Source organism: Equus asinus, chromosome 24 (assembly GCF_041296235.1).
Source record: "Equus asinus isolate D_3611 breed Donkey chromosome 24, EquAss-T2T_v2, whole genome shotgun sequence".
Lineage (NCBI taxonomy): Eukaryota > Metazoa > Chordata > Mammalia > Perissodactyla > Equidae > Equus > Equus asinus.
The window spans coordinates 36,422,066-36,446,518 of NC_091813.1; the positions used below are offsets into that span (position 1 = coordinate 36,422,066).

The 24,453-nt window shown below is 37.3% G+C and overlaps 1 protein-coding gene across 3 annotated transcripts; it reads right to left on the reverse strand.

Annotated features, from left to right (window-relative positions):
• Positions 1-4,563: 4,563 nt before the first annotated feature.
• On the reverse strand, positions 4,564-22,579 carry COQ3 (coenzyme Q3, methyltransferase). 3 transcript variants are annotated; one of them, XM_070496491.1, is made up of 9 exons: positions 22,363-22,428; positions 17,363-17,786; positions 16,789-16,885; positions 15,293-15,419; positions 12,967-13,119; positions 10,939-11,038; positions 8,999-9,241; positions 6,094-6,253; positions 4,564-4,918 (listed from the first exon to the last, which is right to left on the reverse strand). In XM_070496491.1, the coding sequence occupies exons 2-9, from the start codon at positions 17,363-17,365 to the stop codon at positions 4,698-4,700; spliced, it is 1,104 nt and encodes a 367-aa protein (XP_070352592.1). In that variant the 5' UTR covers positions 17,366-17,786; positions 22,363-22,428; the 3' UTR covers positions 4,564-4,697. The 3 variants fall into 3 exon arrangements, with proteins under 3 accessions (XP_070352592.1, XP_014694481.2, XP_070352593.1); XM_014838995.3 differs by lacking the exons at positions 16,789-16,885; positions 17,363-17,786 and having other exon boundaries at positions 22,363-22,579; XM_070496492.1 differs by lacking the exons at positions 16,789-16,885; positions 17,363-17,786; positions 22,363-22,428 and adding an exon at positions 15,732-15,835.
• Positions 22,580-24,453: the final 1,874 nt, after the last annotated feature.

Sequence of the window (24,453 nt, forward strand, 5' to 3'; positions counted from 1 at the left end):
AAGCCTACAATGATGCAAATATATTTTATGGAATTGCAGGGATCTCACCAGCCCGAGTTAAATAATATTTCCAGTGAGCATGACTTGACCCTGTGCCTGGTTACCGAGCAGTCTCTCTAAATCTCTACTCGATGCCTCTTGTGAGTGCTTCAGGTCACCAGTAGCACAGAAGCCCATGTGAGTATCCCTAGCAAACATCAAAAAGACATTCCAAATAATGTCAAAATTTTGACTTTTTTGCTTGACTGAGATATTTTTGATGTGTAGTATTTTAATTCAGTACTTTTCTTCAATTTATCATTAATACAATAGTAAAGCCTGTAACTATAATACAGAAAGTAGGTATACAATTTTACTCAGGGTCTTTAAAGCATTTTATTAAGTTGAAATTAGTACTACGCAGTTGTTTTCATCATAGAAGGGCAAGAAAACTCTAAGAGAACCACGTCTAATAGCCCTGACTCTAGACTTTGTGAAGCTCAGTCTGATTTAAATGCTTTTCAAGATGCTACCCTGTACACAGACAATTTAAATGTGTGATAATAATCCAGTTGTGTGTGGTTATGCTACTACTATGACCACGTGATGGCACAGACACTAGGGACAAATATAAAAGTGGTGATGCACATCGGCTCAGGTGTCAGACTTCCTGGGTTCAGATCCTGGCTGTGTCTTACTCGTTGTGTGATGCTGAACACATTTAGCATCTCTGTGAAATGGCGTGGACAGTGGTCCCCACCTCCCCGGGCTGTCATGAGGCTTAGAGGAGATAGTGCATGCATAGCACTTAGCACAGGGCCTGCAATTCATAAGTGCAAAGGATTACCAGTTAAGTGGCCAATATTACTTATGCATTATTTTTAAAAAGCAAAATGGGACAGAATTGTACATTAATTGATGCAGATTTTCTTTTCTAGACCAATTCAGTATCACAATTTCACTAACATTTTCTGCTAACTTTTTATTTTGAAAATTTTCAAACTTACAGAAAAGTTGAACAAACAGTACAATGAAGATCTGTGTATGCCCTTCATCTAAATTTGCCAATTATTGATATGTTGCTACATTTACTTTCTCTGTTTATACACAAGTATACACACACTCCCAGACATCTAACTAAATACAGCTTTTCTTGAAGTTCTGAAAAGTATTTAATCTGTCTTTATCTAACTCTTCTCATTTTCCCTTCATCCTTTTCTAACGATATGGCCTGTTTTCATTTTTCTAAACTCTTTGAATGTAAGTTGCAGACATCTTACTCTTCAGTTCCTAAATTCCCAACTATATGCACTTTCTAAGAATGTGGACATTTTCTTTCATAAACATAATGTCATCACACTCAAGAAAGTTCATAATAATTCCATAAAGTTATCTGATATCCAGTACATATTCAAAGCATGTTCAAATTTATGCAATTGTCTCAAAAATATTTTAAGCTGTTTTGTCGTTGCTTTGATGTTCTACCCAGAATCCAGTCAAGGTTCTCTCATTGCATTGGCCACTCCTAACCTACTCCCCAGTTTAGGTCAGTTACCTCATAGAATGTCTCATATTTTGGATTTGTCTGACTTTTCCCTTGGGGAAAGTTTCTATTAGCTTGTTCCCTCTTCCCCTGTAGTTCTGACTCCCTAGACCTGAAGTGGGCCCCTCATGCAGGGATCCCTAAGTCACTGCGCTCCAGGGTGTGGGATCTACCATTCAATAAGTGTCTGTTCAGGTCATTTATCCCTACTCACTGAGTGGTAATGTTGGCTCTAGGCCTAGATGTTAGGTAAGGCAAACTACAACAAATTAAGATTTGATTTGGCTGTGATAGAAAATCCAAACAGTGGTAGCTTGAACAAGTTGATATTCTCTCTCCATCTCTCTTTCTGTCAAAAAAACCTTCCCAGAGGAGGCAAGGCTTGGGCTGAGGGCTAAAGGCAAAGTAGGCTGAACTAAGTAGGGGGAGGAGGGAAGCCGGCTAGTGGTGAGAGGGTGAATGCCTTGACTGGAGGGAGACCTGAGCAAGGGCTCCAACAGCAGAACGTAAGAATGTGAGACTTGAGACAAAATGCAAAACACTACCTCCAGTTTGCTACCTTTCATGTAAGCAAGGGAGGAAATAAGAAAATATGCACGTCTGTCCATTTGAGCAAAACACATGTGCACATACATACATGATAAACTAGAAAAATAATGAGATTGGTTACGCACGGTGAGTGAGTAGGAGTGGAGTGAAGAGAACGGGGGATACGGGAAGAGAGCAGAAGGGATATGTGGGCGTGACATGTCTGAGTATAACTTTTTGTATAGTTCTGACTTTTAGAACCATGTGAGTAGCACATATTTTAAAAGTAAATAATTTAAATTAGCCAGGATGTGGGGAAGGGAGAACCCCAAAAGAAATACAAACAGAAAAAATACAAGCAGAAATATGAGCCCGACTGTATTACAAATGAAGAACATAACCAGACTGAAGAGGATGGGGAAGAAAAGAACTAACCTAACGTAACCTTGGAAAACAATATTTTAACTAGATATGCTAAGACTAAAGTAAATTTGTTCCTCAGTGGGGTATGGGTTAGCAATTGTGAAGCTCCTTTGTGAGTATTCTAGGATTGAGCAAATAAGTAAACAGTGTGGATAATGAGAGCCAGGTTTCTCACCATCAGGGAAAGGAGTTACAAAGAAAGGAGGAATGTTGGAATAAACTCCTTCCTTAACGTTGGATTGGAATCAGAGGTATCAGTATGAATTCATGGTTACCTGTGCACAGACACACACACACACAGAGAAGTAAATATAGATGTGTGTATGTGTGTGCATTCATATATTTCCTAGCTATGTCTGCTGAGAGGGCCTAGAAGTAGTTATGAGGGGACTTAGTGCTCAGATCTTGGTTTCTAAATACCGTTCTCCAGTAAGAGAAATTAAGGCGCCTTGAATTCCAGGACTGGATCAGGACAAGTAAGAATTGAGCCTGGAGCACCTTGTGGTATTAGAAAGTAAGAAGTGCTCAAAAAATTACAGGGACCTGAAAGGACACAAGAGGGGTTCCTAGTGGCCAAATCTGGGACAATTTGAATACCAAATATGGGGCCAGCCCGGTGGCACAGCAGTTAAGTTCGCACGTTCCACTTCGGTGGCCTGGGGTTCGCTGGTTGGGATCCTGGGTGCGGACATGGCACCGCTTGGCAAGCCATGCTGTGGCAGGCGACCCACATATAAAGTAGAGGAAGATGGGCAAGGATGTTAGCTCAGGGCTAGTCTTCCTCAGCAAAGAAAAAAAAAAAAAAAAGCAGGAGGATTGACAACAGATGTTAACTCAGGGCTAAACGTCCTCAAAAAAAAAAAAAACTATTAGAATTTACACTAAGAATCAAACTTTCAAATGGAAGCCAGTAGGAGCTCCTAATCTTTATCCCCCTAGAGATTAGCAACTGTTGTTAAAATTTCTCTTTTAATTCTTTAAATTTGTTTCCTCCCTGCAATGCCACTGAGAACAAGCAAATGATAAACTAAGATGGAAGCGTTTGCCTGAGGAGCCCAAGCTGATAGACACTGACAAAGGAAGACAGAAAACACATGAGCTTGTAGTGAAAAAGCCAGAAAGCAACTCGGATCCTACGTGGTCATGTGCATTCAAGTCACATGTGTCACGTGTGGTCAACATCCTCTGTGTTTGTCCTTATACAGCATCTGGGCTTTCAGAAAAAGCCAGAGACTCATGTACTTCAAGAGGCATAAAAATATACTTCAAGTCAGTCTCTTTAATTATAAAACTGCTATCTAGAAAGGAAATTTCTATAACTGAACTTTTAAATTGAGTTTAAAAAAATCCTTTCTACTTAAAAAAAAGGCACCATACAACATTATGGGACTATATAGAGAAGTATGTCCAACATAATCTGAAATTCTTGATTTTAATGTTTGAATTCAAATCTAATATATATTTAACATTCCATTTGCTTTCCAGGAAACTAAAATTTAAAAGAAAAAATGTTTTTTATCTTCCCAAATAAAAGCGGTATAAAACTATATTTAGTTTTCATCAGTCAGAAGCATAACTGCCTTTAACTAAAACTAAATAAAGGACAATACAGATTCCTTTAAATTAAATCATATTATACCACACATACATATATATATATATACACACACACACACACACACACATATGTAAGATGAAGTGAAATATGAGCACCCTATTTATATAACTAAGGCTGAGGAACTTAAATTCCTAGATCACACAACACCTTGACAAAACGTTTTTTTTTTGGTGAGGAATATTGGCTTGAGCTAACATTTGTAGCCAATCTTCCTCTTTCCACTTGAGGAAGATTGTCTCCGAGCCAACACTTGTGCCAATCCTCCTCCATTTTGTATGTGGGATGCTGCCACACCATGGCTTGATGAGCAGTACATAGGTCCACACCTGGGATCCAAACCTGCAAACCCCAAGACTGCCAAAGTGCAGCACGTGAACCCAACCACTATGCAACCAGGCTGGCCCCCTTGACAAAACTTTCTTATCTGTAGAATAATCCCCTGAAAGTAGCTATTAGATGAAATAACAAAAACTTTTATCCAAGGTTTTAGCTCTTTTTATTGACTTTCTTTTCTTCATGATCCTCTCTCAAAAGATAAATTACCTATTTTTCATATTTGTAAACATCAGACATTCAAGTCATATTACTACAGTCCTTAGAAACAATTCATTTCTTCACCTCTTCGCGCACACCTGCGTTGGTGGAGGCTGTAGCTTGGAGCTCTTCGGTTTCCTCCTTTAGAACAGACTCCGCAGGCACCTGGTGTTCCTGAGCCCCGGATTTCACAGCATGAGCTGCATAGTTAAGGCTGGTGTTCTCACTCCAATGCCAGTACCGGGAGAAGGGGTTGTAGAACATTCCTGCCACCGTTTGAACAGACAGACCATCTGAAAATGAAAATCAGAAAGAGTAGATTTAATAAATAGTTCAAGTGCCAAAAGTCTCATGCAGCTCTCCATATTAAAAAAGGATTCCTAACTCAGTAGGCAAAATTACTCTGTCACCACGTACAGATCATTCTTTGCTGCAGCGTAGAACCTAAACTCTAAGGTGGACTTCCGGGGTCAGATCCCAGCCCTGGCACCTAACAGATGGTGACCCTGGGCATCACTTAATCTTTCTGAACCTCTCAGCTTTCTCACATCTACAGAACATATATCATAGAGGTGTTAGGATTAGATGAGGTATGTGTGTAAAGCAGCAGTGTTTGAAATTTGGCAAGTATTCAATAAATCTTAGATGTATTAGGATATACCTGCCAACAAGTGATTGTTCCTATAAAGCATCTTTAAAATATTTTTTCTACTCTATTTTCAACAAGGTTACTTGCAGAAATTTTTAGAACTTACTATATTGCATCAGACTGATGATATTCCAAGTAAAATCAAGTTTATTGATACACTGTTAGATGAACAAAAAGCTTGAGATATCCATGAGTCTAAGTACTCAACAGGAATACCAAATGCCAAACAATCTGACAGATGTTATTATTCAGCAGGAACTCAACACATAAATCAAGTGCTCATGATGTGTAAGGCAGAGCTAGGCTTTACAGGGAGTACAAAAAGGAGACATGGGCTTGCCTTCAAGCCGGAAAGGAGGTTAAAAATACCAAAATAACCATAATATAAGGCATGCTATAACTAGCATAAAATGCTTAAAAAGTGACACTGAAGTTCAAAATACGTCCAAAAATAGAGGGATCAGGAAAAATAATATGTAAGATAAGCTGACACAAGCAGGCTTTCAATAGGACAAACAGGATGTGTGAATAATAGATGTTTGTTCTTCATCCTTAAACAAGTGGGGACTAAACAGCCAAAAAGTATTCACTGATCGCCTGTGATTTGCGTGGCCGAGGGTTAGGTGCCACAGCTGAGAGGGAAGTGGTGTCTAACACGTACACCTACCTTCAAGGAGTTTATGATCTAGCTAAGGAGAGGAAACCAACATCCAAAGAATAGTGGCCTATTAGTGAAGTGCTAGGTTGTGTGATTAATAATCATAGGTCCATTAAAAGTTCAGTTAGGCCTTGAAAGTTGGAAAAATTCTTAATACTTACTTGATTCCAGAATGCTCTCGAGCATTTCCGGTGAAACAAACTTCTCCCATGTATGAGTACCTTTTGGTACAATACCTGCAATTTGCTCTGCAAAAACAATTCCCAAGGCATAGGACAGCTGTGTCTTGTTGATTGTAGTAATGAATAAAGAAGCACCGGGCTAAAAAAAATATGTATAGAAGTAAAATATTAAACGTCAGGAATGTCAGTCAGGTAAAGGCTTGGCTTCCCCCACCCTCCTCCTTCCTTCAATAGTCTCAGTGCAATTAAGATACATAAGTATGAATAAAATATAATTGGCCAAAATAGTATTTTTTCTCTTGGAAAATTCATTGTTAAAGGTAGTCTACTACAGATGCACTCACTGAGTTTATGCAACAGTGCTTACAACTTGTAAATCATATACTACTTCACATTTATATTATACATTCTTCTGTACATATCAAATACTTTATAATAAAAATACAGAAATGAGATCAGGCTGCTCTTCCTTGCTCCATGTCACACTGATGTTCCCACATGTCAATGCTGTTTTCTCTTTGGGGGCTAGACCTGTCTGACTTGTTTGGTCCAGCACACTGCTCCCATCTTGTGCAGGCGAGCAGTGCCAGTAAGTTCTCTGACAAAAACATTAATGATTAAAGTTTGAAAGTTTTTTGTTTTGTTTTCATCTCATTAGTATAAAAAATATGAAGAGCTCAAGATAAGCACTTAGATGAATGCAAACCATTTATGGGACTGTTTATTCTGCCATTTTTTAGCGACTATTATGGTGTTTCCTATATTTACTTCCACAAATGGCAAGGATGTTAATGTCTCCTCCCTCTTTTACATGTTCTCATTAGCCTGAAGGGGATAACATGCCAAAGATTCCCCCCAAAATAATCATATATATATATATATAAAGAGAGAGAGAATACATCAAGTACCACCCAAATCAAAAATAAAAAAGATAAGAGGGGCCCTGAAATATTGGAATGTATCCTTAAATTAAAAACTAAAATATCAGACACTGTTTCATCACACATTGTAACTTTTCTCTATAAACCTCTAGTATTCTAAAATATCTTATTAAGAATCACTTATGTGTCAATTATATCTCAATAGTACTAGGAGAAAAGGAGCTGCCCTGTGGCCAAGTGGTTAAGTTCACACACTCTGCTTTGGCGGCCCAGGGTTTCGCAGGTTTGGATCCTGGGTGTGGACATGGCACTGCTCAACGAGCCATGCTGAGGCGGCGTCCCACATGTCACAACTAGAAGGACCCACAACCAAAAATATACAACTATGTACCGGAAGGCTTTAGGGAGAAAGAGGAAAAATAAAATCTTAAAAAAAAAAAAAGAAAAGAAAAAAGAACTAGGGGAGAAAACCACTTATGAATATCTAATCTGTGTTCTGCAAAATCTTACTCTATAAAATATTGGTGAGCAATGGTCATTTGTGTTTTAAAAATAGGCTTTCCATTAAAGCAAAAGTTAGTTTTAAATTCCATAATGCCAGCATTTGCCATATGTGTGAAAGAACCTCATTCATACATACTGACGGACACACAACACGAAAGTAATAATTAAGGCGTTTTGCCTGGAAAATAGGAGATAAGCCCAACAAAACTCATTTAAGGGGAAACACCATGAAACTGCTACAAACTGAAAGAGAGTAAGGAGACATGGCAACTAGATGCAGTGTGGGATCCTGGATTGGATCCTGCAACAGAAACATGACACTAGTGGAAAAACTAATGGAATTTAACGAGCTCTGCAGTGTAGTTAACAGCATAATGTCAAGGTTAATTTCTTCGTTTTGAGGACTGTACTATGGGTCATGTACAGGGCTGAGACTACGGTGAGGCAAGTGAGGCACGGAGGGCTTGTATCTGAAGGACGCATGCACGTACCCTCCACCACGTGCAAATGGAGAGGGCTCCGCAGATTGCGTGCCTCCTTCAATTTCGTGCCCTACGTGCCTCACTTGCCTCACCCTAGCTCCTACCCTTGTTCTATAAAACGTTAACAGTAGGGGAAATTGGGTGAAGAGTATATATTTGGGAACATGCTATACTATCTTTGCAACTCTTCTATCAATCTAAAATTATTTTTTAAAAAGGAGTATTTTTAAAAAGCTCTATTTAGGTAAGGCTAAGCATTTCATTCTTTTAGCTCTTGACTTGAGGGTGTTATCTCTTGAATACATAAACAGCAGCATCCATATAGTGACAATAATAATAATACTTTAAGGATATTTATTAAAAGCAAGTTTGGAACCACCTTCAGAGGACTACATATGGCAAATTATATAAGCACAATAGTGAAGTCTGGGAAGAACCAGACTTGGAATCAAAAGATGTAGCATTAAGCACCACTTAAGTGCCTACTGACCTTTGACTTAAAGACCAAGTGACCTTTGACATCTCTCAAATTCTAATTTTCATTGGGTCAAAGGAGGTCACAACAATGCCTGCCTTACTTTCCTCACTGGTTGTAGGTGAGATCATATGTATGAAGCAATCTTTTATCAGCTGAAAACTGTTATACTTATCACAGTTACTTAACAAATGTTAAGTGTTGATTTTTAGGTATGAATCCAAATCAATTTCTTAGCAATTGTCATTCAATGTGTATTAGGTATTTAATCCAGACTATACCAATGGAAAAATATCGCTATAAATCTATTGTTTGTATTATAACGTTCAGCACCAACATCTTTCAAGATCCCTGGATATCAAGATACTGGAGCTGGAAAACCCCAGTACTGAGGGCAAGCTGAGAGGCAGAAGTAACCTCCAGCAGAGATGCTGTCCCCTAATCCTGGGTTCCTGGTTTCCAGTATTATGAAAGATTTATTGCTATAGATACAAACACACACTTAAAAGAAAAAACAAACAAGTTAAGTCCATAAGTCTTACTTTCAACACTTGCCAGCAGCACTGTATAAATGTTTCTAGATCAGTCACATGCTCTACAACTTCAGAAGCTATGACAGCATCAAACGTTTCTGCAGTTTCTTCCACAATCTCTTCCAGGGCACAGGCTCTGTACTCTATCCTCTTATCCAGAACCGGATCAAATGATTTATGGCGCTGCGCTGTTTCAATGTTCTCAGCCACAGGATCAATTCCAATAACTGAAGCCCCAAGCCGCCCTAGAGGCTAATGGCATAAAAAACCGTTACCCTCAGGAAGAAAACAGAACACACGTTAGCAATAAAAAGCTTATCAAAAACGAACCAAGATTAACCACCAGGGGATGATTATCAGAGATCATTTATGGGTACATGGAAGTTCATTATACCATTTTCTCTAGTTTGTTCACGTTTGAAAATTTCCATAATAAAAAACCTAAAATAACGATAATCACAACTACAAAAAATGTATCAAGAACCACTTGAAAAAAATTTTGTCTACATTCTCTGGATACATTTACATGCACATAGTATAGTATTAACATATTTAAAGTGTAATAAATGTAACATGTCATTATAAAAATAGCAAAAATTGCTGACATTCAAATTTTCTAAAGAATGATTTTTTCTTGATAGTTCTGTGATTAGAAATGACTCTTCATAGCTAACTCTTCTTTCAGCTTTTATATTCAATCGTTTCCCATGACATGCCCAAGTTTTTAACACAGCCTTAATTTTGATCAAAACTTGCATAGCATTTATTTTATAACTCTTAGTCAATAAGTTAAAAGTATAAATCAAATTATTTTAACTTTAATGACATGAGACCTGTAATAATACACTGAGAAGACTGTAGAACACGCATAGTAAAACTGTGCTCATTTATAATTTGATACACTCCATATTCTTGATTCCAAGTGATGCATTTTCACATATTTTATATTTCTTAAAATTTTATAATTGATGTCAAAAGCAACCAGCCCACCGCCATATGAAGGACACGTTTTCTGTGCATGTGGAAACTTAGCTTTGCATCAAAGACCTCCGGTAGCCTCACTGTCAAGGTGGCTGTTACGGACCTTGACAGTACCACATCCCAGTGAACATTAGCTTACACTTGTTTCCTATACTGTTGCTTAAAATATCTTTCAAAGATCAGATTATAATGCAGCGTTGAAACAAAAAGTTATTGTGTTGATAGAAGAATACAAAATAGAGCTGCAGGGCATAAATTTACCATAAACTCAAGCAAATATTCTTCACAGGGAGAATGAGTATTCTTCCAAGTACTCTAAAGTACTTAAGAAGGGGAAAGCCCCACAAGTAGGCAAAACTCTGTTAAGTTTTGATATTGAAGCAAATGCAAAAGGATGGCTCATCACTGCATTTAAACCAGTGGAAACTGCCTAATCTCTTGGCATAGAAAAGACAACAAAATTTTCAAAGCTATTCGAATAACCAGTGCCCCATTTTTCTGTTAAAGAAAAAAATCCTTCACTATAATTTTCTGAAATTTTTATATATACATTTTTAAGAAAGTAAAAAGCATGGATTACTTTTATAATCAGAAAAATATTATACATTTCTTTTTTTTAGGAAGATTAGCCCTGAGCTAACTACTGCCAATCCTCCTCTTTTTGCTGAGGAAGACTGGCCCTGAGCTAACATCCATGCCCATCTTCCTCTACTTTATACGTGGGACGCCTACCACAGCATGGCTTTTGCCAAGCGGTGCCATGTCCGCACCCAGGAACCATACTGGCAAACCCCAGGCTGCTGAGAAGCAGAACGTGTGCGCTTAACTGCTGCGCCACCGGGCTGGCCCCATACATTTCTTTTTTCTAATGAACAATACTATTTGTTAAAGGATAAATAAGCATAAGCTCACTTCTTATCAATTTTTCTTCCCAGTTAAAAATGGCAGGAAAGTTGTAAATGACTTACTTCAGTTAACAATCCACCACCACAGCCAACATCAAGAATCTTCATCCCAGACAAAGGTTTTCCTGGCTGGTGATTAGCAACTGTTTTCAAAAGATTGTCTCTTAAAAAAATTCAAAGCATATAAGAACAAATTATTAATTTTATCAATAAAGTTTTAAAAGTATATAATTTTCAAGGAAATATTAAACTCATTTTAAATGGATTATTGATTTGGGGGTATTTTCAGCATTAATAACTTACTATACTATGTATAATTTATAAGATATTTTAAGTAGTCCAAAGCAGAAGGCTTAAAGTAAAGCTCTTGAAATAATCTAGTAATAATTATGACAATTATTACTTCAGTAATAATCTAAAGAAAAACTTTAAAGATAATCTATCTTAGATTAACCTAATTTTATTGGCTTGAGATATCATATACCTGAGACATCTATTAGCTACTTTGTCAGAACTTGCTAGACCATTTCATGTCAGCAACAAATAGGTTATTCTGCAGGGCTTAGAAGAAGCAGATTGGAGATCCATACATTCAGAATTTACCTATGTTCCTTTCTAAATTAAGCCTCTTTTAATCTTCTAAGTTAGTGATGTTTCCAAGATCATGTAAACAGGCATTCAAATCAAGTAAACTTAATTCTAAGATAATCATAGCAATAATTTACCACATATGCAAATATAAGCACACATATACACACACTGATATATACCTAATGGCATTGTAAATTAAATTTTAAGCTAGAGTATATGAATTTTAATTATACCTTATATTAAAATAAATGTTCCATACAATAAGGATATCTTTTATTGCTGTTAAAATTAATTGATTTCTAAGAATAACCTAGATAGTGGTTAAGTAGATAACTTTAAAATGTTATAATATACAGAAAGGGCCCATTTCAAATGAAGTCCAATCCATTCTTCACAGATCGGCCAAAATGATTCCTTTAAATCATAATTTAGATCATACCACTTCCCTTTCATAGCTTCCAATTATGCTCAGAAGAAAATCTAAACTTCTAGCCATAACTTGCATTGCCCTGGGTGATCTGTTTTAGTGTGATGTCTAAATAATGGTGTCACAGTAGTTTGAACTGAGTAGTTCTCAAGCTGAGGGTGAATCTGAATTACCTGGAAGGTTTGCTAAACCAGACTGCTGACTCCCCAAAGTAGGAGCACCAGGGTGAGACCTGAGAATTTTGCATTTCCAGTGATTCCCAGGTGATACTGATGTTGCTAGTCCAGGGCCTACACCTTGAGAACCACTGATCTAGCTTAATAGAATGATATTTCTGCTTTTCTCTGCCATAGTGTTTCAGTGGTAATCAAAAGGTACCAATATTTACTTTTGCTGTGCTGATTCTGGATGAACCAGCTGAAACCAATCAGAAAGTTTCTTGAGGGCATCTGAGTCTGATTTTCTGTGTCTATTACAGTGCCTTGCCCATATCAGCTGCTGAAAAATGTTTAGTGAATAAATAAATAAACGGACAGAAGAACGAATGAACAATTTCTTGATAAATGAAGTCTGATGAACCCTTGCCTTTCTCTTCTACAGCAAACCACAAGTCCCTGTAGTACGTGGACTGTGTTTCGAATGACGAATATCATAGTAGTTTTCACAGAATCTAGCCTCCAAGTTCTGTACAAGCTAAGTTCTCATAAATATTTATTGAATTGAACTGTCTCAGTAGTATTCCCTTTATCAGAACTGCCTAAAGGTCAAAGTCGCTATAAATTGACCTTGATGCCATAGGACCCTAGTTCCTTTTTGTAAGGATTTAATTCCAGTTAAGCTGACTGGAATATTTCAAGTTAATTTAGGAAAGCAGCCTAGAAATTAGGCAATATTATTTAAAAAATTAATGGTTTCAAACAATGGACATCTAAAAGAATCTTCCCAATTTCTAAAGCAAACTTAAAATGCAGCATTTTGAACCTAGGTATAAACCAAGAGGAAAAATCAACTCCTAAAAAGATGAATATTGAAAATAGCTGCATTTTAAAAGACTTAGACTCTCTAAAGGTTACCTAATGAATGGCACCCTCAGGTCGTTCATAGAATGAAGAGGCGCATACACTCCTTGCTCATCCCACCACCTGTGAGCCAGGGCCAGGAAGGTTTTCACCTCACTGCTGTCTACAGTGGTTCCAGAAGTGCTGTACAGTCTTGTCCAAGGGTACCTACAAGGTCAAATGAAGAACCAGGCAAAAACTGCCACTTTAAAAAATGTAATATGGGATACATTATGCAGAAAGATATTCTAATTTACAATTTATTAGATTCTAAATACATGTATTGTTCATTTTTGATGCTTTAAAACCAAGTTTTCTTATAACCACACTGCATATAAATATATATGTACCTATTTACAGTTGAAACAAAATTAATTTGCTTTTAAAGTAAGTTACAACAAAAAACGAGCTTTATAAAACTTGGCCTTGTGGGTCACATCTAATATTGATAGCTGCAGTAGTAGCAGTAACCATTTATTGAGCATTTACTAAATGGCAGGTACTGTTTAAGAACTCCACGTGTCATAAGTCATCTCATTTAATCCTCCCGGTAACTCCAGAAGGTAGGTATTATTATTGTTCCTATTACACACTTAAGAAAAAGTAGGCTCAGAGACATTAAGTAAGCAGTGGAGCCAGGATTTGAACCCAGGTGCCTCCATCTTCTTCTCTCCATTTCTACGGCTATCAGCCTATCCAAGCTCCCATCATCTCTTGCTTGAACCATGTCCTAGCCTTTTAATTAGTCTGCCTGCTTCCAACCTCGTTCCCATCCAATCTGTTCTCCACAATGCACCCAGAGTGACTGTTCTGAAATATAAATATGATCATGCTATTTGCCACTTAAAATGCTTCCATGGCTTCCCAGTGACATCAGGAAAAAGACCAAAATCCTCAGCATGGCCTACAATGCTCTGAATTATTTGGTCCCTAATTTCTTCCCTCTCCAAATTCATTTTCCACTACTCGCCTCCCCCTCCACAAGGGCGTTCTTTCCATGCTTTGAACTGACCAGGCTTGCTCCTTCCTCAGGTACTTTGTGTATGTTGCTCCCCCTGCCTGGAACATTCTTCTCTCATTCTCCCTTCCCTCCTCTATACACCTAATTAATTCCTTTTCCTTCTTCAGGTCTTAGGTTTAAATGGAACGTCATCTAAAAAGTCTTCCCTGACTCTCAAAACTGAGACATATTTCCCTATTTTAACTCCTACACAACTTTGTGCTTCTTCATGGGCTCTGTGATTATTTGATCATGTCTCCCTACTAGCACAACAGCACTGTGAGGGCAAGGCCTGCACTGTCTCGCTTACCATTTTATTCCTAGTGACTAGCACAGTTCCTGGAACACAGCTGGTGCTTAGGAAATATTTGTCAAATGAATAACCTGAAGGAGAAGGCCCAGAAAAGTACATAATTCATCTAAAAAAAATTTTTTTTAATCAAATGGGATCAAACAGGGACTAAACAGGGATCAGAGAGACACTACACTGAGTTCCAGGTCAAAGTACTTGGTAAGAAAATCCTCTAAAGGTTCTTGGGTAAAAGAGAATAAGGTTGTTACATTAGAATAGGTAATACCATTCAAATATTTACCATTTTTTTTAGCTACATAGAGTACACTCTATATTGATTACTTATCCTTTCAGGAGTTACACGTCACTCTTCTTTAATATTATCTTGTGAACATTACCCTCCATTTCCATGCTTCATGCAAAGCCTCAGTAATCAAGGATTAACTTACAGTAGATAACAGTAGGTAGTTGCTCAGTTGGCTAAGAACGATTTCACATAGACTCAATCTTAAAGGAGCTAACCCATTTACAAGAAGTAAAAGCATGCACTTGGAAAACAGAGCTCATACTTTATGCAATATTTCTCAGAAGGGTAAAAATTAATTTATAAAATACAAATACAGAACGACATTACTTTGATTCAGTCTTACTACCTAGAATGTATACTTATCCACCTTACCGTATTTATGTTGCACTCAAATCATTTATTATTTTAAGCATGGTATTATTTGTGTCCTGTCATAAGGATATTATGAGGAAGTAAAAAGTACTTCTCCAAGTAACATAGTCTTTTATTAAAATAAAAACTCTCTCTGAATATGGAAGACAGATATGCACTGGATGTACAGTGTATTACAAGTTTCCTGTGGGTTTTAAATTTTCCAAATTTAAAAGTTGTGAAAAAAATAAGAAATTTAAATAAATAAAAACTACCCTAATCAAACCACATGAGCTATTACATACTGACAGGGTTTATTAAACACAATCAATACTAAACTATTATTGCACATAATTATGTAAATTTTTGTCACAGTAATGAATAAACTTACCTGTAACTTTTCATTCTATTAAAACAGACAAAAGTCATTTTACAGGATTTAAACCACATGATTCTATATTCACTGAAAATCCACGGTTTAATTGGTAGAGTCCATCTGAGCTGGTTCTCTGAATAAACTGAAAAAAAAAATTAAATATTTAGAGAAAGCATTGCACAGTATGAATCCCTGATATGCATGTAACTGAAGAAACTATTTTATATAGCAACTTTTATTAAAATTGATAAACAAAATATTTTTTTCTTTATTTTATATTTTAGAATAAAATAAAGGTCTTGCATTCTGCCATCTAACTCTAATCAAACATTTCTGAAATTATAATTAGCAAAAACAAGTAATGAATATGTAAAAGTTTTCCATGCCATTAGTGTTTGCATCCACATTATGCCACACAAAATCATAAAAAAAGGAATTCAAATTAAAACATTACCTTTTAAACTAGGGTAATATTAATTCTGAGATTATTTGTCACAACTAGGTCAAATTCTGTCACTTCCATGTTAGCTACATGAAGTGGATTTATACATATGCTCACAGCCCTTTACAGAGGAAAAAATATACACATACATATGTAAAACATACTAAAATAAACACTCATCCAGTCTATATGTACCAACTTACATAGGGACCTGCTTTTATAAACTAGTTACTCTGCTGTAGAACATTTAGTTTTTCAATAAACATTTAGACAAATTAGACCTTAGAGGAAAGAAAATTACCAGGGATATTACATTATGATAAAAGGGACAATGCACCAAGAAGACAAAGCAATTCTAAATGTGTATTCACCAAACAACAAAATTTCAAAACACATAAAGCAAAAATTGACAGAACTGAGAGGAGAAATTAACAAATCTACAACTATAGTTGGGAGCTTCAACACCCCTCTCTCAGTAATTGATAGAACAACGAGACAAAAATCAGTAAGGACACAGAAGAACTAAACAACACCATCAATCAATAAGATCTAATTAAAATTTATAAAACACTCCACTAAAACAAAAACAGAATATACATTCTTTCAAGAACGTATGGAGCATTCATAATGATAGACCATATCCTGGAATAAAAAACAAACTTTCACAACTTTAAGAGAAGTGACATCATAAAGTATTTTCTCTGCTACAATGGACTCTAGAAATAAATAACAGAAAAATAACATGAAAAGAAGAAAACACTTGGAAATTAAACAACACACTTGTAAAAAATCCACAAGTCAAAGATAGTCTCAGGGAAATAAAATTGAAATAAATTTAAATATACTATATATATAAATCTGTGGACATAGCTAAAGCAGTACTTAAAGGGAAATTTATAGCACTAAATATTCATATCAGAAAAGAGGAAAGGTCTCAAATCAACAACTCACTTGCTTTATCTCTAAAATCAGGAACATGGCAAGAATGTAGTCTCATGACATCTATTCAAGATACTACTAAAAATTTTAGCTAATGCAATATGGTAAGAAAAGGAAATAAAAGGCATACCAATGGAAAGGAAGAAATTAAACTGTCCTTCTTTGCAGATGACATGATTGTCTATGCAGAAAATTCCAAGGAATCTTAAAAAAAAAAGCCCCTGGAACTAATAAATGAGTTAAGCAAGGTCACAGATTATAAGGTCAACACACACAAAAGTCAATTGTTCCTACATACAAACAATGAAAAATTGGAAGGCACAATTTAAAATGCTATATATATCATGCAAAATCAGTCTAAAAAAGAATGAAATACTTTCAGTGTTGAGTAAATCTAACAAAACATGTACAGTGTCTGTATGTTAAAAATTTGTATAAAACACTGATACAAGAAATGAAAGGCAGCCTAATAAATGGTGAGACATACCGTATTAATGGATTGGAAGACTCAACATCAATTCTCCCCAAATTGATCTATAAGTTTAATACAATTTCTAGCAAAATCCCAATAGCTTTTTCTTGTAGATACAGATGAGCTGATTCCAAAATTTATATGAAAAGGCAAAAGAAATAGAATAGCTAAAACAATATTGAAAAAGAAGAATAAAGTTACAGGAATCACAATAGCTAATTTTAAGACTTACCATAGAGCTATAGTAATCAAGACAGTGTGGTATTGGAAGAGGGACAGATACAAATATCAACACAACAGAAGAGAGTCTAGAGATTAAAAAAACAGTTCACCCAACTGATTTTTTGACAATGGTGCAAAGCAGTTCAATGTCGGAAGAACAGTCTTTTCAATAAATGGTGTTGAAACAACTGGATGTCACAGATAACAAAGAAAACTTCGATCTAAATCTGATAACTTACACAAAAATGAACTCAAAATGGACCACTGATTTAAATGCAAAACTATAAAACTTTTAGAAGAAAACATAGGAGATGATCTTCACGACTTATAGTTAGGCACAGAGTTCTTACATCGGACACCAAAAGCACAATCCATAAAAGGAAATAATGATTACATTGGACTTAAAATTAAAAATTTTTGCTCTGCAGAAGATCCTGTTAAGAAAAAGAAAAGACAAGTCACAGACTGGGAGGAAATATTTGCAAAACATATATCCCACAGAGAACTTATAACTGGAATATATATAAGGATATTCTTTAAACTCAACAGTAAAAAACAAACAAAACATCAACTCCCACACACAAAAAACAAGCAATCCTAATCCAATTATAAAATGAGTGTGGGTATTATAAAATGGATATAAAAAGACATGAACAGACATTTCATCAAAGAGGATATACAGACGTAAATAAGCATGCGAGATGTTAAATATCAATAGCCATTAGAGAAATGCAAATAAAAGCCACTACATATCTATCAAACTGGCCAAAATTTAACCATCCTAACATTACCAAGTGTGGACCAGGATATGAAGCAACCAAATCTCTTACATATTGCTAGTGGGAATATAAAATGGCACAGATACTATGGAAAGCAGTTTATCAGTTTCCAATAAAGGTACACATATACTTATCATACAACCCAGCAATTACATTCCTGGGCACTTATCCCAGAGAAATGAAAACTTATGTCCACACTAAAACCTGCATATAAATGTTCATAGCAGCTTTATTCATAATAGCTAAAAACTGGAAACAACCAAAATATCCTACAATAGGCGAATGGTTAAGCAAACTGTGGTATATCTATATCATGAAATACTGCTGAAACACTCATTCAAAAGGAATGAACTATGGATATATGCAACAATTTGGATGAATTTCAAGGGTATTTATGATGAGTGGGAAAAAAAAATTCAAAAGGTTCATACAATTCCATTTAATTAACACTCTTGAAATGGCAAAACTATAGTAATGGAGAACAGATCCAGTGATTGCCAAGGTTGGGGGTAGGGTCTGAGTATAAAGGAATAGTATCAGGAAATTTCTTTACGATCATGGAACAGTTCCACATCTTGATTGTGATGGTTATTACACAAATCTCTACATGTGGTAACATACACACACAACACGTGTGCATGCAAACGGGGTGAAATCCAAATAAGCTCCCTAGTTTAGTTAACAGTATAATACAAACGTCAGTTTCCTGGCTTTTACAAAGTATTATGGTTAGGCAAGATATCACTGAGTTGGGTGCAGGGCATATGGAAATTCTCTGTACTATCTTTACAACTTCTTGTGAGTCTTAAATTATTTCAAAATAAGAGTTTTTTAAAGCACTAGAAAGTACCTCTCCTACCCCTGACTCCAGCTATCTTGTTTCCCTCACTGGAGGCAACTATTGTTACTAGATTGGTATGTAAGCTGCTAGAGAGATATTTTATACATACATCATTTTGGGGTATCAATTTCTCTTATTTTATACAAAATGTATCACAATATATACATTCTTCCATACTTTGCTTTTTCCACCCATCAAGGTGTCTTGGAGATTTTTTCATAACAGAGTATAAAGAACTTACTTTTCTTTTAGGGTTGCATGATAATCCATTGTATGGCTATCTCATAAGTTATTTAAGCAGTCTCCTATTAGTGGACATTTATTTCTAATTTTTTGCTATTCCAAACATACAACATTGAATTACATAGGTAATTTCATACACCTTTGAGAGCACCTGAGGTAAAATCCCAAGAACTGTCATGCCAACGGACACGTGCACTTATAAATTTGTCATCGCCACTCATGGATTTTGAACTAATTTGCAATTCCTTGGGAAATTACAATAGTTTCTAGTGCTGGTTTCCCCACACTGATAATACATTGATAGTCACCGATGCGATGTATTTTCAAACATTTTTATCTTTGCTAGTCCAAAAGGTACAAGTGATATCAAATGGTATCTCTATAATTTTAATTTATCATGAGTGAGGTTAAGTGTCCTTTCTTAAATTTAATGGTGCTATGGTCTGAATATTTGTGTCCCCCCTCAAATTCATGTTAAAATCCTAAATCCCAAGGTGATGCTATTAGGAGGTGGGGCCTTTGGGAAGTGACTAGGTTATGAAGGTGGAGCCCTCATGTTTGGGTTTAGTGCCCTTATAAAAGAGACATCAAAGAGCTAGCTCACCCCTTCTACCATGTGAGGGCACAGCAACAAAGTTCCATCTACGAACCCGGAAGTGGGCTCTCACCAGACACAGAATCTTGGACTTCCCAATTTCTAGACCTGGGAGAAATAAATTTCTGTTGTTTATAAGCCACCCAGTCTGTGGTATTTTGTTACATAGTAGTTCAAATGGACTAAGTCATTCATATTTCATGCCTTGTCTTGTCATAGTCTCTGAACATTTGTCTCCCAAGCTTTTTGCTTTTTAAAATTTTGTTTTACTTTTTAATAGGTTCTTCCCAGTCTGCCCCAAATCCATTTCAAAGTTCTCAAAAGAAAAAAGTTTGTGCTTCTAGGCTTTTGCTCATGTTATTCTCTCTTCCACTATTTCTATCTGTACTACCTTTTAAGACCCAGTTCAAATATCACCTCCTTTATGACTTTAGGTAGGTAAATTATATATATTAGAGAATTATGTAAACTGTGATACATAGCTAAGGATATATAAGGTATTATTATGAAACTGAGCCTCAGATTTTAACACAGTCCCTGCTCCCTACTCAGTGATGACCACTATCGCCCTCTGACTGCTCCTGTTTCTGGAAAATTAGTCCACTAGTCATTAGTATTGCCAGAATTCTCAAGAGCTTTAAAAATCACTTCATTACAACTGAGAGAAACTAATTGAGTTTGTATTAATAAATAGGATCTTACTAGTTCCTTCTCTACCTTGGATCTGTGATCATTCCAGTATTTGAGATTTCAAAGGAATGGGGGAAATTTCACCTTATTTGTTCAAAAGTCATTTATCCAGTACCTATCAAGTACCAGGCTGACGGTGAACAGGCCCTCTGCCCTGCCCACACCTGAGTCCCAGCAATCACTGACTGTCTGGTTTACTCTACCCTCCCTGAGCATAGTTGTGCCTGCTTCCGTCCCACTTTCTACACAGCTGCCAAGTATTACTTCTTAAACACCAGTCTGATTATGTTGCTCCTTCAGAATTTCCCACTACCCTCAAGATAAAGTCAATCTCAGGAGGTGTATGTGGCCTTTTGTGGACTTGTAATGGCCTAAAATGTCTCCTGTCTCATTCCCTGCCACCACCCGCCCTCATCTCCAGCTCTCTACGCACACCCTACTTTTCAAGGAACGCTGTGCAATTTCCCAGAAAGAAACCTCATCACAGATAGTCAAGCTTGTCCCCCGGCCACTCGGACAGCTGCTAAAACTGGCCAACGCCTTCAAGACAGCTCCCCAAACACCTTGTTTAAGAAATCTCCCTGATCTCAAATATGTATTAGGTGCTCCTTCTATGTTCAGTCCTCAAATGTGCAAATATTCACATTGTATTTTTCCTAAATTTCTGATTCTAAAAGACATGTTTACTGAAAAAAAATTCCGAGAATGATTAAATGACAGATCGCCTACTCCATCACATATTCACTGCTAAAATTTTGATGCATCTCTATTCTCTATATCTCCATCCATATCTATACCTTTTAGTTCATAACACATACTGATTTGTAACGTACTTTCCTTACACTATATCCTAATAATTTTTCCATGTGGACACATGTTGATTGAAATAATTTTTACTGGCTGCACAGTAAGAGAGTACCAAGCTTATCACCTCTATAGGTGGGCCTTTAAGTTTTCCTCTTTTTTTTTTGCTTATTATATCTTGATCATAGTTCTGTCCTAACACTGGCACCTGAGCTAACAACAGCTGCCAATCTTTTTTCTTCTTCTCCTCCTCCTCCCCAAAGCCGCCCAGTACATGGTTGTATATTCCAGACGCAGGTCCGTCTGGTTCTGCTGTGTGGACGCCCCCTCAGCACCGCCTCACGAGCGGCGCCACGTCCCCGCCGAGGATCCCAACCCGCGAAATCCCGGCCCCCAAGGGGAGTGTGCGAACTCAACCACTCGGCCAGCGGCCGGCCCTGAAAAAGACCTTTGAGGCGTCATTGATTTAAAAATTCCCAGGGCCTGACATACAGCATTCGTTAAGTGAGTTTCACATAAAGGATGAACTTATCTTTCTGGTTAATGTTGGGAGTGAAGTCATCAAACTGTCGTCTGTGTCAGGTTCAGTGCGTTATTTTCTCGATCGTATTTGCCCATACTGTCTCCTGAATTAGCCTATTAATCAAAAAGTAGTATAGCTGCCCTAGATGCTTTCTGGAAAGAGGCAAGCCGTGTGTACACTAAACATAAACACAAGGCTCCCCGCCGCCGGGAGGCCGCGGTGGGGTCCTTCCCGCCGCGCAGACCAAGACAGCCCGCGACCTTGAGACTCCGCCCAGCTCCTCAGACGACGGTCGCTGCAGACACGGCGGCGGCGGCCTGCGTCCAGGACCGCTCGCCCTCAGCTATTTGTCCCCGCCTCTGGGAAGGCGAGGGCGGGAACCCAGGCCCGGCGCTCAACCGACGACACCGAGGCCAGACCGAAAGCACAGGACTGGCGCAGACCCCGAGGAGCTCAGCGGCAGCCTGCGCCTGCGCAGAACAGCGGGTCCGCACGGCGGGCAGCGTGCGAGGGACCTCCCCCTACACACACTCACCTGCCGACGCGGTGGAGCGCGGACAGTCACCCTGTGCGACCCGGCACCCAGACCTTCGCACTCCTAAAAAACGACTCCCGGAGGAGATCAGCTTGCGGCTTCCCCACATTGCGACAGAAAGGACCCACCCCTTTTCCGGTCCCTCCCGCAAAAGATCCCCCGACACACAGGTTCCGAGATCGCTCTTGCACCATCTGGAGCCAGCCTGATCACGGTTGTATTAATAACGGGTGTTATATTGTGCGGCTATAGTCACTCTTCACGCTTAGTATCTGTCACACTGCATGCAGCTAACCTACAGAACGTTCCTATTATAAACGAACTTCAGGGTCCTCTATTATGCCTGTTCCTATGCGACCACCTCAAACGTCGTGGCCAAAGTAGCCATCAGTCATGCTAATACTTCGCACTACGTGATCTAGCTTTTATTCCCGTTACTCTGATTACTTCATATTTAACATGTCTCCCAAGGACATTTATACTCGTGAGACACTGACCCTAACTTAGAATCACAAAAGCATGGAAGCACCTCTTCCCGAAGGGTAAAATTGTTTCCCCCTTCAAGGCACTCAAATGTCACAGAGGGCCTGAAGTCTAAATTGAAAATTTATTTACAAGTGACCTGATAATACTCTGGACAAGGATGTAGTAGGAGACTGTTAATCACTCAGGCTGGGCATTTCGAGCTAGAATGGTGATCAGTAACATTTTACTTCTAGATGTATAAAAAGCCTTTCCTTGGGTAAGCACAATGATAAATTTCTAACATTAAAGACAAAAAAATCACTGTACATTTTCAACAGGCCGGGTCAAATTCATAAAGGGTTCCTTGAATTAGTCAAATTTACTGCTTAGGACTGGTCTCTGACTTATGGCTTCTTAGTAAAACACTGGCCTCCTCCTAAGGGCTGCGGCTTTTCAGTTACGTCCTCTTCAGAGCTCCTCTCAAGATACATGACCATCTCTCCAACTGAAGGCAGAAAGCTCTGCACAAAAGAACATTTGGCATGCATTACAAATATTTGTTGGACTGAGAGACCCAAGGAAAAAGCAAAGTGCAAGTATGATTAAAGTTGTAAGTTTTTTATTTAAACGTACTTCCTTCGAATATACGACCTCACTAGGCTTCAGTCTTTCCACTACATTTTCAATTCAACAACAAAGGCAATCAGTGATTTGCCTCAATACCAACAGGAAAAAAAGCCTCTTGATTACCCACTGGTTTGGCCCAGGTAAGCAAAACTAGCTCATAGTATTTTTCTCTACAAATATCAACGAAAGGTTTTGCCAATGATACTTAAAGCTGAGTTGTGTTGGAAGGACTAGCAGTTGTAATGTTGTATACGGCCACTGTTGGAGTTATTTCCCAGACGATTGCTATGGTCTCACCCATAAATGTGTTCTAAACTAGAGTCTACAATTTATTTTACTATAAAACTAAAAACCAATTTAATATTTTGAAATGCAATTTTAAAATTTTATACACACTTTTTCTATTCAAGCTAACAGTTTTATCCCTTTGAAATAATGTACTACTATCCAGTCAGAGTTTAACTGGTAAGTTTTCATGTTTACAAAATTCCACATAAACTGGTAACTTAGGATAATTTTATCTTAACTTATAACACCACAATCAGAATGTGGCAGATTTAACCTCTATGTGTTAATAGGAGAAAACTATGGATGACACTTGATCAACCTTTATGTATAAATGTAACTCCTCACACATGAGCTATTTTAAGGGCTAATACAAAGCCCATATTCTCATTTAGGTTCATACATTACAATCAAATTTCACTTAAAACTGAAGAACTTAAGGCCTAGAAGTGTTCAAGACCTCAGGGATAATCTAATTCCACCCTTAAACAATTGAAGAAACTGAGGCCCAGTGATTTGCCCAAAATAATCAAGTAGCAGAGCCAGGATGATCCAATGAATCTAATACTATTTCCATTAAAGCATGCTTAGCACATTTTAGAAACTTCCATAAATTAAAATAGATTTTAATATAAAGAAACAGCTTAAATGTAAAGGTTTCCATGGGACAGTATCCACGGACTTTGGACCTTATACAATTCCTATGTAAAAATT

Coding starts and splice junctions, on each gene's coding strand:
- COQ3 (XM_014838995.3), bottom strand. CDS start 22,471: ATGTGGGGAAGCCGCAAGCTGATCTCCTCCGGGAGTCGTTTTTTAGGA. Junction 15,420..22,362: donor GCGCTCCACCGCGTCGGCAG/GTGAGTGTGTGT, acceptor TTTTTTTTTCAG/TTTATTCAGAGAACCAGCTC. Junction 9,242..10,938: donor GTGGTGGATTGTTAACTGAA/GTAAGTCATTTA, acceptor TTATGCCATTAG/CCTCTAGGGCGGCTTGGGGC.